Source organism: Panthera tigris, chromosome B1 (genome assembly GCF_018350195.1).
Source record: "Panthera tigris isolate Pti1 chromosome B1, P.tigris_Pti1_mat1.1, whole genome shotgun sequence".
NCBI classification, from domain to species: Eukaryota; Metazoa; Chordata; class Mammalia; order Carnivora; family Felidae; genus Panthera; species Panthera tigris.
Window position 1 is genome coordinate 72723532 of NC_056663.1, and position 14753 is coordinate 72738284.

General features: G+C 36.2%; 1 protein-coding gene across 1 annotated transcript; it reads right to left on the reverse strand.

The window, feature by feature from the left end:
• Positions 1-753: 753 nt before the first annotated feature.
• On the reverse strand, positions 754-8402 carry FGB (fibrinogen beta chain). Its single transcript, XM_015538408.2, has 9 exons — positions 8283-8402; positions 8047-8067; positions 5507-5698; positions 4843-5026; positions 3657-3884; positions 3012-3125; positions 2530-2655; positions 1772-2057; positions 754-1157 (listed from the first exon to the last, which is right to left on the reverse strand). Exons 1-9 carry the CDS (start codon positions 8352-8354, stop codon positions 926-928), a joined length of 1455 nt encoding a protein of 484 aa, XP_015393894.1. The 5' UTR covers positions 8355-8402; the 3' UTR covers positions 754-925.
• Between the last annotated feature and the right edge of the window lie 6351 nt (positions 8403-14753).

Here is a 14753-nt window from a genome sequence, read left to right on the forward strand (position 1 = left end):
GTGAAAATCAGCGGCAATGATGCTACGTTAGGGAAGGAGAGTCTAGGGGCATAGGGTTGCCTAGGGCAGTGAAATGATGGGAGAACAGAGGATAAAGGCAGCATTGAGTTGATATACTCATTTCTTGGGAAGAAGTAGAAAGAACACAAAACCCACTTCTACTTTAGTTCCGGTGTTATCATGGAAAAAAACAAACATCCAATTGATGTCAGTAGGCATAATTTCCAGGGACAATAGGCAACTGCTGCTTCCTACCCCACTCTTTCTCCCAAAAACCAATTGATGAATATCAGACCCTCATTGTCCTCTTGGGATCTCTGATCCCAAAGTCTAGCTAAGGGGCAGCGTAGTGGTTTTCCCATGGTGCAGAGTAAGATTTTGAATCTTCATGTGTTCAGTGCCAGTTTGCTAGCTGCTCAAAGTTGTGATTGCTTCTCTTTTCTTCCAGGTTCAAAGCCTAACTCATTGATCATGTGGATTACAAAGTAAGAATAATTTATTTGCAACAATGACTAGTTTAATAAGTCTTTTTGAAAGTTTTTTTTTGTGACGGATCTTATATAAACAAAGAGTATTAAAGTGGGCTTTTGAACATAACTTTTTAGTTTGCCTAATACCTTTTCTACAACAAGGATAGAAAATTCCTCTTCTTAATTCGAAACTTTCCGCAACTGAAATTGAAATTATGAACAGTGTTCACAATTACTGTTTTAGTTACTCCTCGGTGAGAAATACAAAGGAAGAATACGAAAATAACTCGTGTGCTATTTTTAATGTCATTTAGCCTAAATACTTTTTCCCAAAAAGTCACACTCACGACCTTTTGATAGTTTTAGAGGGATATAATGTGTGAAAGCATATTCCAATGGCATAATATACAAAAATGGTATTACATATAGAAGAATAAAAATCTGTGTTTTGGGGGTTATTGCTGTGGGAAGAAGGGTCTGATCTTCATAGACATCTTCTTCATTGAATACCAGGACCCCTTCCAGTTCATCCATACAACTCCATCATCTGTGCCGTGTTTCGCCATGTCCCAGCTGTAATGTCCACCCCAGTAATATCGGCCATTTGGATTGGCTGCGTGGCATCTATTATACCACCATCCGCCACCATCCTCTTTAGAACACTGTTTTTTGGGATCTGCAGTTATCCTGAAAGAAAATGTTTGGGGTTATTAGAACTGCGGTGCCGTCAAGTAAATTCTTTGCAAAGTGCCCGCAGAAGAGTGCTGCATACAGTGATCCTTCATGTTATACGCTGGTTCTGTGAGTAAAATCACACTAGTAGGCAAAATGTCTTCCCTGCCCTACAACAAGAAAGGGAGAGAACTGGGCCTATGTGACAAGTCCATCTGTATTTGTTTCTTTAAACTGACATGACAGCTTTCAGCCGCCTCAGTGTTAGAGAACCCTGGAAAACAAAATGGAGGTTTCAATATACACTTGAGAATATATAGATACAGAAATGTATCTAAACGCTCACTATGTAAAGGGAATGTGCTCTCGTTCCAGTTCCATATTTTATAGTTGTATAACTTTCAGTCAATTACTTAATCTCTCTGCACTTCATCTGTAAAGTGAGAATAATAATAGCAACCTGATAGTGGAAATGTCTTAGAGTGATAGATAAAGAGCTTCCTACAGTGGCTAACACACGGTAGGGGCCCAAGAAATGACAGCTGTTAATAACATGAGCTATCATTAATGACTCTAATAACAACATCCATAGTGGCTTTTAAAGCAGGAGGGAAAAACACAATACATACCAGCCATCATTGTCCCTGTCGTACGTGCTGAAGTACATGCTGTTGTGAATGGTCATGGTCTGGTTCTCTCCCACCAGTTGAGAGGCCCCTTCTATGAGGGCATTGCCAGCTGTTCCCTTATATTTGTTCACTGAGAGCTGGTATTTGTTGGCCTCGTTCTGTACGGTGAATCCTCCATAGAGTGCCTTCACCTTATCTCCTTTCCAGTCCTCCATTTCAATCAAAAGTTCTGTGGGACCCATGTTGGTAAGCTGGCTAATTTTATCATTTCCGAGCCAATACTCACCTAAAGGAAAAATAGAGTAAAGCCTCAATAGAAATAAAACGTTTGGAAATGAAAAACTGCCTTTCGGGGTGCCTGGGTGACTCAGTTGGTTAAGCATCTGACTCTTGAATTAGGCTCAGGTCGTGAGATTGAGCCCCGGGTCAGGCAGGCTCTGGGCTCACAGTGGGGAGCCTGCTTGGAATTCTCTCTCCCTCTCTCTCTGCCCCTCCCTGACATGTGTGTGTGCGAGTGTGTGTGTATGGGTGCTTGTGCAGTCACACACACTCTCTCTCTTTGAAAATAAATAAACATTTAACAAAAATAAAATAAAAACTGTTTTTCTTTCCTTATCTTTAACTTTCACATTCTTTTTGTAAACTCTTCTTAACCTCCTAAAACTCCCAAAAACAGACTCCCAAAGCCATGTTTTTTTGTAATGAAAAAAAAAATTTTTTACCCAAGGATGATTTTATTTTTGTACTCCCAGTTTTACCTGGTACACCACAGTATTTTTTCCCATCTGCATTAGTTGCAATATTTCCAAATCCTTGTTTATATGGATCCCATTTCCTGCCAAAGTCAACACTACCATCTTGACGATTCTGAATTACTGTCCATCCTTTGGTTGAAAGAAACAAAAATAGCATCTATTAACCGACAACAATCTCACTTTGAGGAGAATGTCTAAATTCCTCATCTATTTAATTTATTTTATGCCCAGGTATGTTTAGTGCTTCAAAATGTGTACAATAAGGAAATAAATATGAATGGAAAACTTAAAGTCTTTGGAGACTGCAAATGCTTTATCTCACTCCAAATTGTGAATCATAGATATTTTATAACCTTTAAAATATCAGGATGAATTCCAAATCAAATGGATCATTGTTAGTTATGTCAAGCTAGGTTTTATTTCTTGGCATTCTATGGCATCAAAATAATTACAGCATGATAGGTCAACCATCATCAAATACTTACCTCCATTCTCTGTGGTCATGTCACAGTATACTCTGTATGGTGTGATAGAACTGTGAGGCTGAATGAGATACATTTCAGATGTTTCACCTCCGTTCCTGATGATTTCCTCACATTCTGCAAACATAAGATAACATACTATATTCAGGGAACTACAACATAATTTCTTGGTCTTTAGTTATCAGTTGTGTAAGATAACTGATTACATAAGTTACTGAGGAATGCTTTATTTCAGACATTTGAGAAGAAGTTGTAGAAATTGAATCATCCTTGAAACATCAGTTTTGAGTTCTAGGGAATGAGAAAAGCCCTTCTCCACCTTCTTTGTCCTAGGATATTTAGAACCTTCCAGAATACATTGGTAAGGAGAAACACCCACATCCACCTACATTCTTCCATCTATCCAAGCAAGCACGTGCATTAGTCAAGTGGAGCTACCACCATCATTGCACTACAACCTGTTCGTCAAAAATTGGCGAATACATTAGGCTATGTCTGAACACAGCACGGTAGGGATATCCTCATGATGTGCTCTAACGTCATTAGGATTTGTTGGGGAAAAGCCACTAAGCTTTTTAAAGTTACCTCATATTTTTAGAGTGTTTGTTCTTCTGGAACTTTCTAGAAATATGTTTATTAATTAGTTACCTTTGCCAGACACCACAGGAATATTGCAACTGACTGTGCATGGGGTGCGGCAGTATTCCATCTGAGCTGAGACATCCGATTCTAATTTTTGTATTTTGCTTCTCAAGTTTTCCAGGATTGAACGGAGCACACGAAGGTTGATTGGGATATTGCTGTTCACAGTCTCGTCTATATACAGTCGGTGCTTTTCCAGCTCTGAGGAGTACTCATTTATTGCATTTTCATTTTCTGGAAAAATGAAATTATGTAGGAGTGATGAGCATTTTCTTCTGATAAAAAAGCTAGGTGTATTCATCCATACAGTTGTAATTTCAATTTTCTGAGAATAAACTAATAGCTGCAGAGAAATCATGATATGCAGTTGTACTTAGGGGAAATTATTCGGCCCATGACATACAAATTAACATAAAGTCTAGTTGCTGTATTAGTAATTTACCTTAGGTATAAGCTAAAGATTCTGCCTAATAATGAATCCAATAGGTTCTTTATTTCTCTGGTGAGGAAAAAAGGAGAAAGCAGTATTTAGACCTTCCATCTCAGAAGTTCAACATCATATGGATTGGATACCCTTGATTTACTTATCCATCTCACAAAAGTACACTAGAGCCTTGAAATTTACAAGAGGAATGTCATGATACCTTTGAAAAATGCCCAAATTTAGATAAGTTACTCATTGAAATGCCTACGCCAGTCTTACTCACTAGCTTATTCCTACCACCCAGCCAAGAGCACTCAAGATTCAGATCTCAAGCACTCAAGAGCATTCAGATCTCAAGATTCAAAGATCTGGTAGCATTACCTGCAACACAATTGAGTATGCCATAGATTACCCTTTTGTATTCAAAACCTGAAGTATTAAATCTATAAGTGCTAAATTTTGCTCTGAATATTGCCTTCTGATTCACAAGTTTCTTCTAGAATAAAAATAAGGACTCACAGAGATTTTTTTTTTTTTCTACACAAAATGATTCTAGCTGAGAATAAGTGCTGAATCATGCTTATATGACAAGTGGGAGGTAAAGGGGCCTAAGTGAGAACCGGAGGGTATTCAGGCTCATACTGAAAGCAGTAGACTGCTACTTAAGCTAATCTAGAAAGGTTCATCTTCTCAGAATCATGCATTCCCATGCAGTCAAACAAGTTCTAATTTTAGAGCAGAATCAAACATAAAACACAGGATACCTACCTTTTATTTGTTTCTGCCTGTTTTTCCACATGTCTTTTAGCAGTGTTATATACTGAAAGGTGCTAGAAGAGGACTGGGACACAGACTCCACATTATTATTTAACTCCTCTATACTTTTTCTGATTGGTCTTTCCTGTTTTACCAAAGTATCTTGCAACTGACATCCTGTAGGACACAACACTCCCTGCAAACAAAGAAAATGGCAGGCATTAGAGGATTCGGATTACAGGTATTTGTGAAAATACCACATAGTGAAAACGCAATAATATCACGAGCCAGTATAAAAACTTGCAATTTCATTTTCTGTTATGTAAGTCCAGAAATTCTAGAGTCATCATCATAGTCCTCTGAAGAGTAAAATTAGTACTTACCACAGAAAAAATAAGTAGGGCTGTGAAAATTTTACCACTTGAACAAATGAGGTGGGCAAAACACAAAGCTAAAAACAACATCCATGTACCTCATTCACAATCTCAGGCTCAAACTAAAGAGGACTAGAAAGGAGCCCTTATCCCAAGGCCCAGTAAGTTTTGTAGTTATTTCCAAAATAACGAAACAAAATAATGATAATAATGGGGGTCAAGGCAACATTAGGAAACCATAATGAACATAGGCTTTCTCTGCATGGGAGACCCATTCCAACAAGAAACACTGATGCACTCACCAGGTCTGGGTCAGCATGAAGACAGCCCCCAGCATCAGGGGCTTTTCTTTCTATTTTCTTTTGGCTGGCCACTGTTTTGGCTGGTCGAGCCCGATAGCCACCTCCACTAACGGGTGGTGGGACAGGTCTCAGGCTGGGAGCCTCTTCCCTCTTCTTGTCGAGGGGCCGATGACCACGGGCATCCACAAAACCCTTGGGGAACCAGGCAGAAATAAATGTAAAGTGTTATCAAAGATTTGAGATGTAACGATTCCAATACTCTCATTTCATAAATTAGGTTATCACATAATTAATGGTTTCTTTAAGGTCCATCAACTGGTTAGTCGTTGGTCTCTTCGGTAACAATAGAAAAACTGTGTGAAAAGTATTATACCTGAGGGAGTTTTTAAAAAGAGGTCTTAAAATAAAGCTGCATCAGATTATGAAGAGCGATGACATCAGATTCCTGAAACCTATACACTGGAATACATAAAATAGTAAGAAATCTACACTGTCAGGAGGAATTTTCTCAAGCTATTTGGATTACTAAATTCCTGTAATTATTGTTAATTATTTTCCCACTTTCAATTTTTATGAATTAGAAGATCAATTTACCTAAATCTTATATAACAACATTTAAGAGGTAATACAGATTTTTTAAAAAAGTGAAATTTATTTTGGATTTCTTTGTAATCAGACAATCTTTGAGGCTAACGTGTTTGAAGAGGACTAAGGTCTTCTGGAGCCAGACTGCTGGGGTTCAAATCTTGACCCTACCACTTACTAGCTATCCAACCTTGGGCAAGTTATTTTTTCTGTGCTCTAGTTTCCTTATCTGTAAAATAGGGATAATAAGAGTATCTGCTGTCTAAGATGATTGTAAAGATTAAATGACATTGCATCTCACACCCTCCAAAGAGTTCTTGACACATAGTAAGTACTCATTATTTCTACTGCAAACACACAGTAGATACTATAGTTTAAATGGCTTTTCCTATACTAATTCCAATCCTAACCTTATCTTATATCAACAAAATTATTTCTTATACCATTCTCATGAAATTCCTACATGATTTCTTTATCAAACATCATAATTTTCTCATATTTAAAATAATTCTCAAGGCATGCGACTAAAATTATTTGCTAACTTAAAGAATATTACCTTAAAACATAATGAGGTGGAAAATATGCAATGCAATATAAAAGTGTTTGCTTGGATTAACTAAATTGTCATGTGGTCTTTGTCAGCAATTATACTTTGGGGGGCTTAATTACAAATTAACAAAGACTATATTTGATGAAAAGACTAAGCTCTCCAGCTATTCAGTGAGCCTAGAAGTCATGCAATGACTCTATTTTGAATTTTGCTGTCATTTATTCATTAAGTTACAATAGCACTTAACATTTAGTGTGAGTGTGCTAGGCTTTAAACCCAGGCAAGTTGGCTCCGAATCCCCCTGCATAATCATCATAGGTATCCGAGTATGTGTAATTGCAATAAAAATAATAACATGTGAGGATTTGGGGAAAATATACATATTTCATGAGGTCCCAGAGCTGGTCTGTTCTACCAGGAATATTATGAAATGTGATTCACCTGTTTATTACAAATCAAATTATAACAGAAGAAAAATATTTTCTTTCTATTTCAGGGTGCCATTGGAGAGAGAGCATTGACCATCTAGCTTTACAGAGAAAAGGAATTAAAAATATTTAAAGAAATTATATGGATATTGGGGTTCATGAAGATCACTCAGTGAAATAACTGAAACTAGAAAATCCACTTTGGAGCTTAAACTAGTAAACTATCTCTGTAAGGATTAGCTGATGAGTAGAAATGTAAAAGTGCTTAGCTAGGTATTACAAAAGTTTACTCTTATACATTCTTTCCATTCTTCTTAGCTAATGCAATTAACCAGACAAGTATCTCTTTATCTGTATACTTTGATAATTAAAACAACTTAGGTTCCCCTCAAATTCAACAAATGTTGCAAACAAATCCCTTCCTTGAAGTTTACTCTTATTTTTAGTGTGACATACTATGTTGTGCGCAAGAAATTTGATCATAATTCATTTGAGAACACAATTAAAATTCTTTAGTTATCTCCATAAATGCATTTCTGTATATCTGTTATCTTCAAACCAAGAGAAAGAAAACAGCAGAGATAGTAGTTAAAGAAAAACTGTTCTACGAATGAATAAATTATACTGAGCTACGTGTTTCATAACTATTAGTAATAACAATAAATACTACTTATGACTTAGATTTGCACACTTGAAAAGAACGATCATTTCATTTTCTATCACTGTATTTGGTCTATTCTGCTTTTAGATTCATTTATAATTTTCATTCAGAAGTTGCCAGTAATTTCAGGAGCTATATATTACTTTCCTTCACCAAAGAGTAAGCTACCACAGCTTTTTTCTTTTAAAATACTGCTTTTCCTTTTTTTCATAGTCTTCAAAATTCTTAGATTTGTCCTCATAATTGTAATAATGTGTTGCTAGAACTAAATGAAAATCACAGTACTCAGGATAACAAGTGAGTAAAACAATCTTACCACAGCTCTGTCTTCTTCTCCCTGGGAAAATATAGATGAACAAGAAAACAAGAAATCATTATTTTGTTTTTATGTAAGAAATACTATGTAACATTCTTTAAATAAAATGGGTCCCACTTCAATTTCAGAACTAAAATCAATGTTAATTTCGTTAAGATAAATATTCCCATATGATTATGTTGTTATATTTTATATTAATAATATTAGTAATAATATAATAATTTTTAAATAGTCACCTCATCATAGTAATCAATAGCTTGTGACTTAATAATAAAAGCACACAGTAGTAGCAGTATTAGATTCTTCATGGTTTTAAACTTTTAGAAGCTCCAAGAAATTGTCCCTTACTTATGGACTTAACTGGGAGATCTTCAATCCTATATATAGCTGAAGCCTTTGTTAGGTAGGATTTTAGAAATGGTTACCCTCCTTAGTTAATATTTAATTTGTTGGTTCACCTGTTGGCTGAACCATTTTATCACTTAAGCAACATCTTCCCAGCAAGACTTATTTACTTGTCATAAAACTATTCTCTGTCGGCTGAATTTAGAAACACCAGGGTATTTCAATTCATTTAATTGGACAATACGAGGGAAAATTAGGGCATTCCTGAAAGAGATGTGTATCACCTTTCCTGTAAATTAATGTGCATGCTGCAGAGGCTCACAAAGAATGTGTGAAGAAATAAGTATTTTTAATCAAACCAAAAAATTTGGACCTACCCGCAAGGAATCCACTAAAACTGTGACTTCTCTAAAAGTATACAAATGTTTATGCTTTGAAGCAATCACGTAATTGAGTTTTAAAAGAGGCCAATAAATTAAGAATAATAGTATATCACCATGTGTTTATCCTTTCTTTGAGACATTAATCAGATTAGGAATATTAGAACTCATGCCTTATGCTCTGATAAACAAATATCAAAAAGAAAATACCATCTTTTCTTTTTGCTCTCCCCTCTTTCCACATTTTTTCCTTTATTAATATAAATTAAAATGTTCACACAATTCAAAACACTGTTAAAATAATTAATAAAGATTCCTAAACCAAAGCGTTATTATTGTGATTGGATACATAATTAACACTTTATTTTTTATATTATGTTATATATATTTTATAGTATATTATATTGTTTATAAAAACAATGCTATTTTACCATTAGTGAAGGCTTCATACATCTATTTCAAATAGCGGCCCAAATAATAAATGTGGTCCATTTGCTTTCATTATTTTCTGTAAGCCACCAAATCCATGTCTCTTATCTTTCTATTTATTTGTTGCAATCAGGATTAGCAATTCTTACAAGAATCAGTGGGGAACTCAAAGTCAAGAACACAAATCCCATCAAATGTGTTGCTTTATGGCATTTTCTGTGTGTGTGTGTGTGGGGGGGGTATGGAAAGTGAAACATTCTCAAGATATTTGAAAAATGATTTTATTTGAAAGATAGTAGGTTATCCAGGTCTGGATCAGGAGAGTATATTTTTGGTGAAGTATAGTTGACATAAAATATATTAGTTTCAGGTGTACGACATAGTGATTCTACAATTCCGTACCTTAGGAAATACCACAGCAATCACCTGTCACCATAGGCATTATTACAGTATTACTGACTCTATTCCCTATGCTGTACTTTTCATCCCCATGACTTATTTAGTTTATAATGCAAGTTTAGGGAATACTGGGTGGCTCAGTTGGGTAAGTGTCCGACTTCGGCTCAGGTCATGATCTCATGATTCATGAGTTCAAGCCCTGTGTTGGGGTCTGTGCTGACAGCTCAGAGACTGGAGCTTGCCTCAGATTCTGTGTCTCCCTCTCTGTCTGCCCCTCCCCCACTCATTCTGTCTGTCTCTCTCTGAAAAATAAATAAACATTAAAAAAATTATAATGCAGGTTTGTACCTCTTAATTCCTTACCTATAAACCATGCTTGGAAGCAGATTCTTGATAATGGCTCGAGACTCACTAAATTATTTTCTTCTCTTGGTTACATTCCCATAGGTTACATTCCCAAACTTCTTTTAACTCAAATTTATGAAGCTCAGTATTGAGTTTAAATTAAGTGAACTACTTCACTGGATTTTTTCAAATTTGTGTCCCATGTACTAGTACTGAGTAAGTACTGTATTTTAAGACTAGCTTAGTTTTAATTTTTCTTAGAAGAATACACATCTAACCATAAAAGCAAATATATGCATGTATTCATTAAAATGAGATGCAAGAAAATTTGTCTTCAAAATGTAACTGAGAAAACTCTCATTTTAATTATCTGGACAGGGTCTTATGTTCATGATGTCAGATCCTTACTGATTTGAAAAGACTATCTGATAGGAAGACTAAAACAATTTTTTTCTTTTGACGTAACATTATCATATTATTACTTCATTTTCAAGCACTGAAACTAGTGACAGAACCATTATTTAATTTTCAGAAGCTTATTAATTTTTAAGTTTCTTCTGGCATATAATAGAATTTTAATGTGTACAACATTAAAATGAAAATTCCTTTAAATTCCCACTTGTTTTTCCTCTGGTATTCCTGCCCTCAGCAACAGGAGGTGGAGGATGAAAACTACTCCAACATATATTCTATAAAAGTAGAGACTTAACATTCATTCCACAAAAAGATCTTGGGAGCTTCCTATGCGACAGGTAGTATGCTAGAGACACATTTGTGAGCAAGATAAACAAATTCAATAAAAATTTGTAGAATGAATGACTGAACTAGCATTCACTGAAACATGCCTCAGAAGCCAAGTCCTGATAATCATTTATCTTACTTAATTCTTGAAGCCACTAAGTTCTATAGATGATGAAACTGAGGTTCAGAGAGATTAAGTAAACACCCAAGGCATACAGGTAGTAAATACCGTACCAGGACTTGACCCAAGTTCGTCTGATGCTATAGACCATGCTCTGGCCCATTATACTACATGGCCCAACAAACTATAAACACTACAAAGAATTTACCAGTAGCTTTTTGGTTGGTTTGTTCTTGTTTTGGCCAGCTCATTGTCTCGGGACTATAAGGTCTCAGACTAGCACACTCACTCTTAGTCTTTATTTTCACCCTCAAGTATGGGTGTGGATGTGGATATTCATGTTGGTATGAGAGGTATGACCAATGCAGTGATAATAACTATGAGACTTTTTAAAATTCTAGTTCTTGTTAGATATTTTTCCTATTGAGTTATGTACAGTTACTCTAACACTCTAAAGTGCCTGATATTACAAAGTAAATTACCATATTTTCAAAGAGAAGAAATAGTTTTGCAGACATTCTGCTTATAGAAATACTTAAAGTTTTAAGAGTGTTGATGCCATTGGTGGAAGAGGAAGGGAGTACAATTTGTTCAGTTATATTTTCAGGTCAATAGTACTGTGTTCTTCCTATTAGCTGATACCATTACATAAGTCAAGGACAGTAAATCAGTGACAGAGAATACAGATAATCTGTCCTGCCCAGCAAGCAGCTCTCTGGCATGAAGGGCTGACTTGGGGACACTGATTGTCAAAATACTTGTCGTTGATACCTTTCCAATTCATGTCAGGCCCCATCTACAGAACACAAGGCAATTTGTGTCTATCAAATATTTATAGAGCACCTACTGTGCGGCAAGTAGTTTTCTGGGGGGCAAGGATATTTTGGTGGATGAGATAGACAAATGCTCTCTAATCATGAAGCTTTATGTCTACAGTCGAAGACAGAAAATGAGAACTACTTGTAATAACATGTACTGAACCTAAGTCAGGGTAAGATGAGGTTTTGGGAATTGTAACTTAGGGATATAACCTCCTTCAGATGGAAAAGGGATTCGAAAGGAAAAGTCTTTTTGGTTTGAAACCTGTTGTTTGAATGACTGTATGGTTTATATCACACAGCTCGCACATGGTAGGTATTTTATAAATAACTGTGGAACAAATTTATGAATGTATGAATGAACAAATGATTAAATGAATGAAAGGAGATACTGATTATCTTTGTCTAAATAGGCATGGCATTTGAGAAACTATACCAAATCGCTGTTAGTCTCTGTATTTTTCTTTTCTTATCCTGAACTACAGTTTGAGAACCACTATTCAAGAAGAAATTAATAAACAAGAGCTGGAGGCTAACTTAGACCAGAGCTTTGATGGGCAAGCTTGAGGCCAGTATGCCAATGACAGTTGTAATTGGTCAGCCATTTGCAATGGGAAAGCACATTGCAGGGAAGAAGCGTAGGGGCTAGCTCTGTGTCTTATGGAGAGTCTTTCTATTGACTTGGAAGAAATCAGTTTGCTTTTCTGAAGGAAGCTGATAAAGAGCATGGCAAGAGGGGAAAACAGGACATTTTCTTCTTTAACACAGTGCCAATAAGAAAAGCTAGAGAAAAGACAGAGATGCTCTTCTGCTCCTGTCACATTTAGACTCAAAACCACAAGGCTGTAACGGACACCTGTTAGACTGATGCTCCCTTCTCCTGGAATGACCCTTAAAACATAGGGCTCCCGTAGTCCTGATAGTATAGTGATGCTCTGATCCTCCAGCCACAGATGGTTGAGCTGGTGGTGGACTCCTTCCCTGAGCTAGCCCTCTCAGCTTCTCTCCCCCAATGTAATATTTTCAGAGGAAATAAGCAAAGAATCAGGTTGATTGACCTGGTGTCACATTCATAGCAGCATTCTGGAGAGAGAAAGCCTGCCAACGTTGGCAGCAGACGTGACCAAAACCTCTAAACTTGCTCATTTGATTATTCTGTCAAATGTGTGAGACACCTGATGTCCTTCTAACAGTACCCACTCCCCTGTTACCTTTTGGTAACTTAGGCTGAGATGGCTCCTGGAGTTTGCTGAGCTAATCCAAAGGGAAACTTAAGAGCAAATTTTTAGAAATCAGACTATTTTTTAAGCATAAATTTCACATTAGAAGGAAAAGCTGTGTTTTCAAACAATGCAATAAATCACTAAAGGTTTTTATACTTTAAGTGTATAGTACCAGCAATAAAATCTGTAGAAAATAAAAGTTTTTATTTTATTTCAGAGTATTTTAGGAAAATTCATTTAAAAATATTTCACTATTTAATAACTATTTCTTGAATTAAAAATATTTTCTTTTTTCTTTTTTTTTAATATATGAATTTTATTGTCAAATTGGTTTCCATACAACACCCAGTGCTCATCCCAAAAGGTGCCCTCCTCAATACCCATCCCCCACCCTCCCCTCCCTCCCACCCCCCATCAACCCTCAGTTTGTTCTCAGTTTTTAACAGTCTCTTATGCTTTGGTTCTCTCCCACTCTAACCTCTTTTTTTTTTTTTTCCTTCCCCTCCCCCATGGGTTTCTGTTAAGTTTCTCAGGATCCACATAAGAGTGAAACCATATGGTATCTGTCTTTCTCTGTATGGCTTATTTCACTTAGCATAACACTCTCCAGTTCCATCCACGTTGCTACAAAAGGCCATATTTCATTCTTTCATTCTTTCTCATTGCCATGTAGTATTCCATTGTGTATATAAACCACAATTTCTTTATCCATTCATCAGTTGATGGACATAAAATATTTTCAATAAAATGTGCTCAGGATTAGATTAATGGCATAACAGACATTTATGATTTTGACTTTTCCAATCCAAGAATAACTGTGCATTTTCATCGATTCAAGTCTTTTTGGAGGGATGTGTCCCTTAAATATTTTCCTAGGTCTTAAACATTTTGCATTTATTGCTGTCATATATAAGATCATTTCCCCCATTATATTTTTTAACTGCATATATGAAAGATACTGATTTTTTCCATTAAGATTTTTTTTGAAGTAATTTCCACACCCAACGTGGGACTCAAACTTACCCCGAGATCATGAGTCGCATGCTCTACCGACTGAGCCAGCCAGACGCCCTGGAAGCTATTGAATTTTAAATATTGTTTTGTACTCAGCTCTCTTACTGAATTGTCTTATTTTTCTAATAGTTCTTCCAATTGAGGGAGAGAGGAAGAGCAGGGGAGGGGTAGTGAGAGAGAGGGAGACAGAGAATCCCAAGCAGGCTCCATACTGTCACTGCAGAACCTGACACAATGCTGGAACTCACAAACCATGAAATCATGACCTGAGTTGAAACCAAGAACTGGGTGCTTAACTGACCGAGCCACACAGGCGGCCCTCAAAGAGCATCTTGTAATTTAATGTCAGAAATAACTTTTATATAACCTGGATAAAATGTGGCATTAACTTACGTAAATATATTGGAGAATAATTCATTTTCATAAAATTTACAATGAACAGAAATACAGACTGTCCTGACACAAGCAATTCTCTGCCTTACACACAGAAGAGGGCTAAGATTAAATTAATTGTTGTTGCGATAGTAGCATTTTTTCAGGAGTGAGCACATAATATACACATCCAGAGACACACAATTTCCTACTCTACAGACTCAATACCTGCAACTCACATCAAAATTAAGGTCTCAGTGCCTTCCATCCCCACATGTAAGTGTCTAAATCTTAACACCTCACTTATTCAATCTTTCAACAAATTTTGAAGGCCTACCAATTGCAAGTTATCCAGATACTGGGTGTGTGATGTGGATATCACACTATACTCACCCCATACGTCTATTGGGGAACACAGATAATTAAACAAATATTACCATCAAACATGGTAGTATATGAACTCAGCTAAGAAAACTGGAAATGTCACATTGCTGTTTTTTCTGTGTCAGCATAAACACTG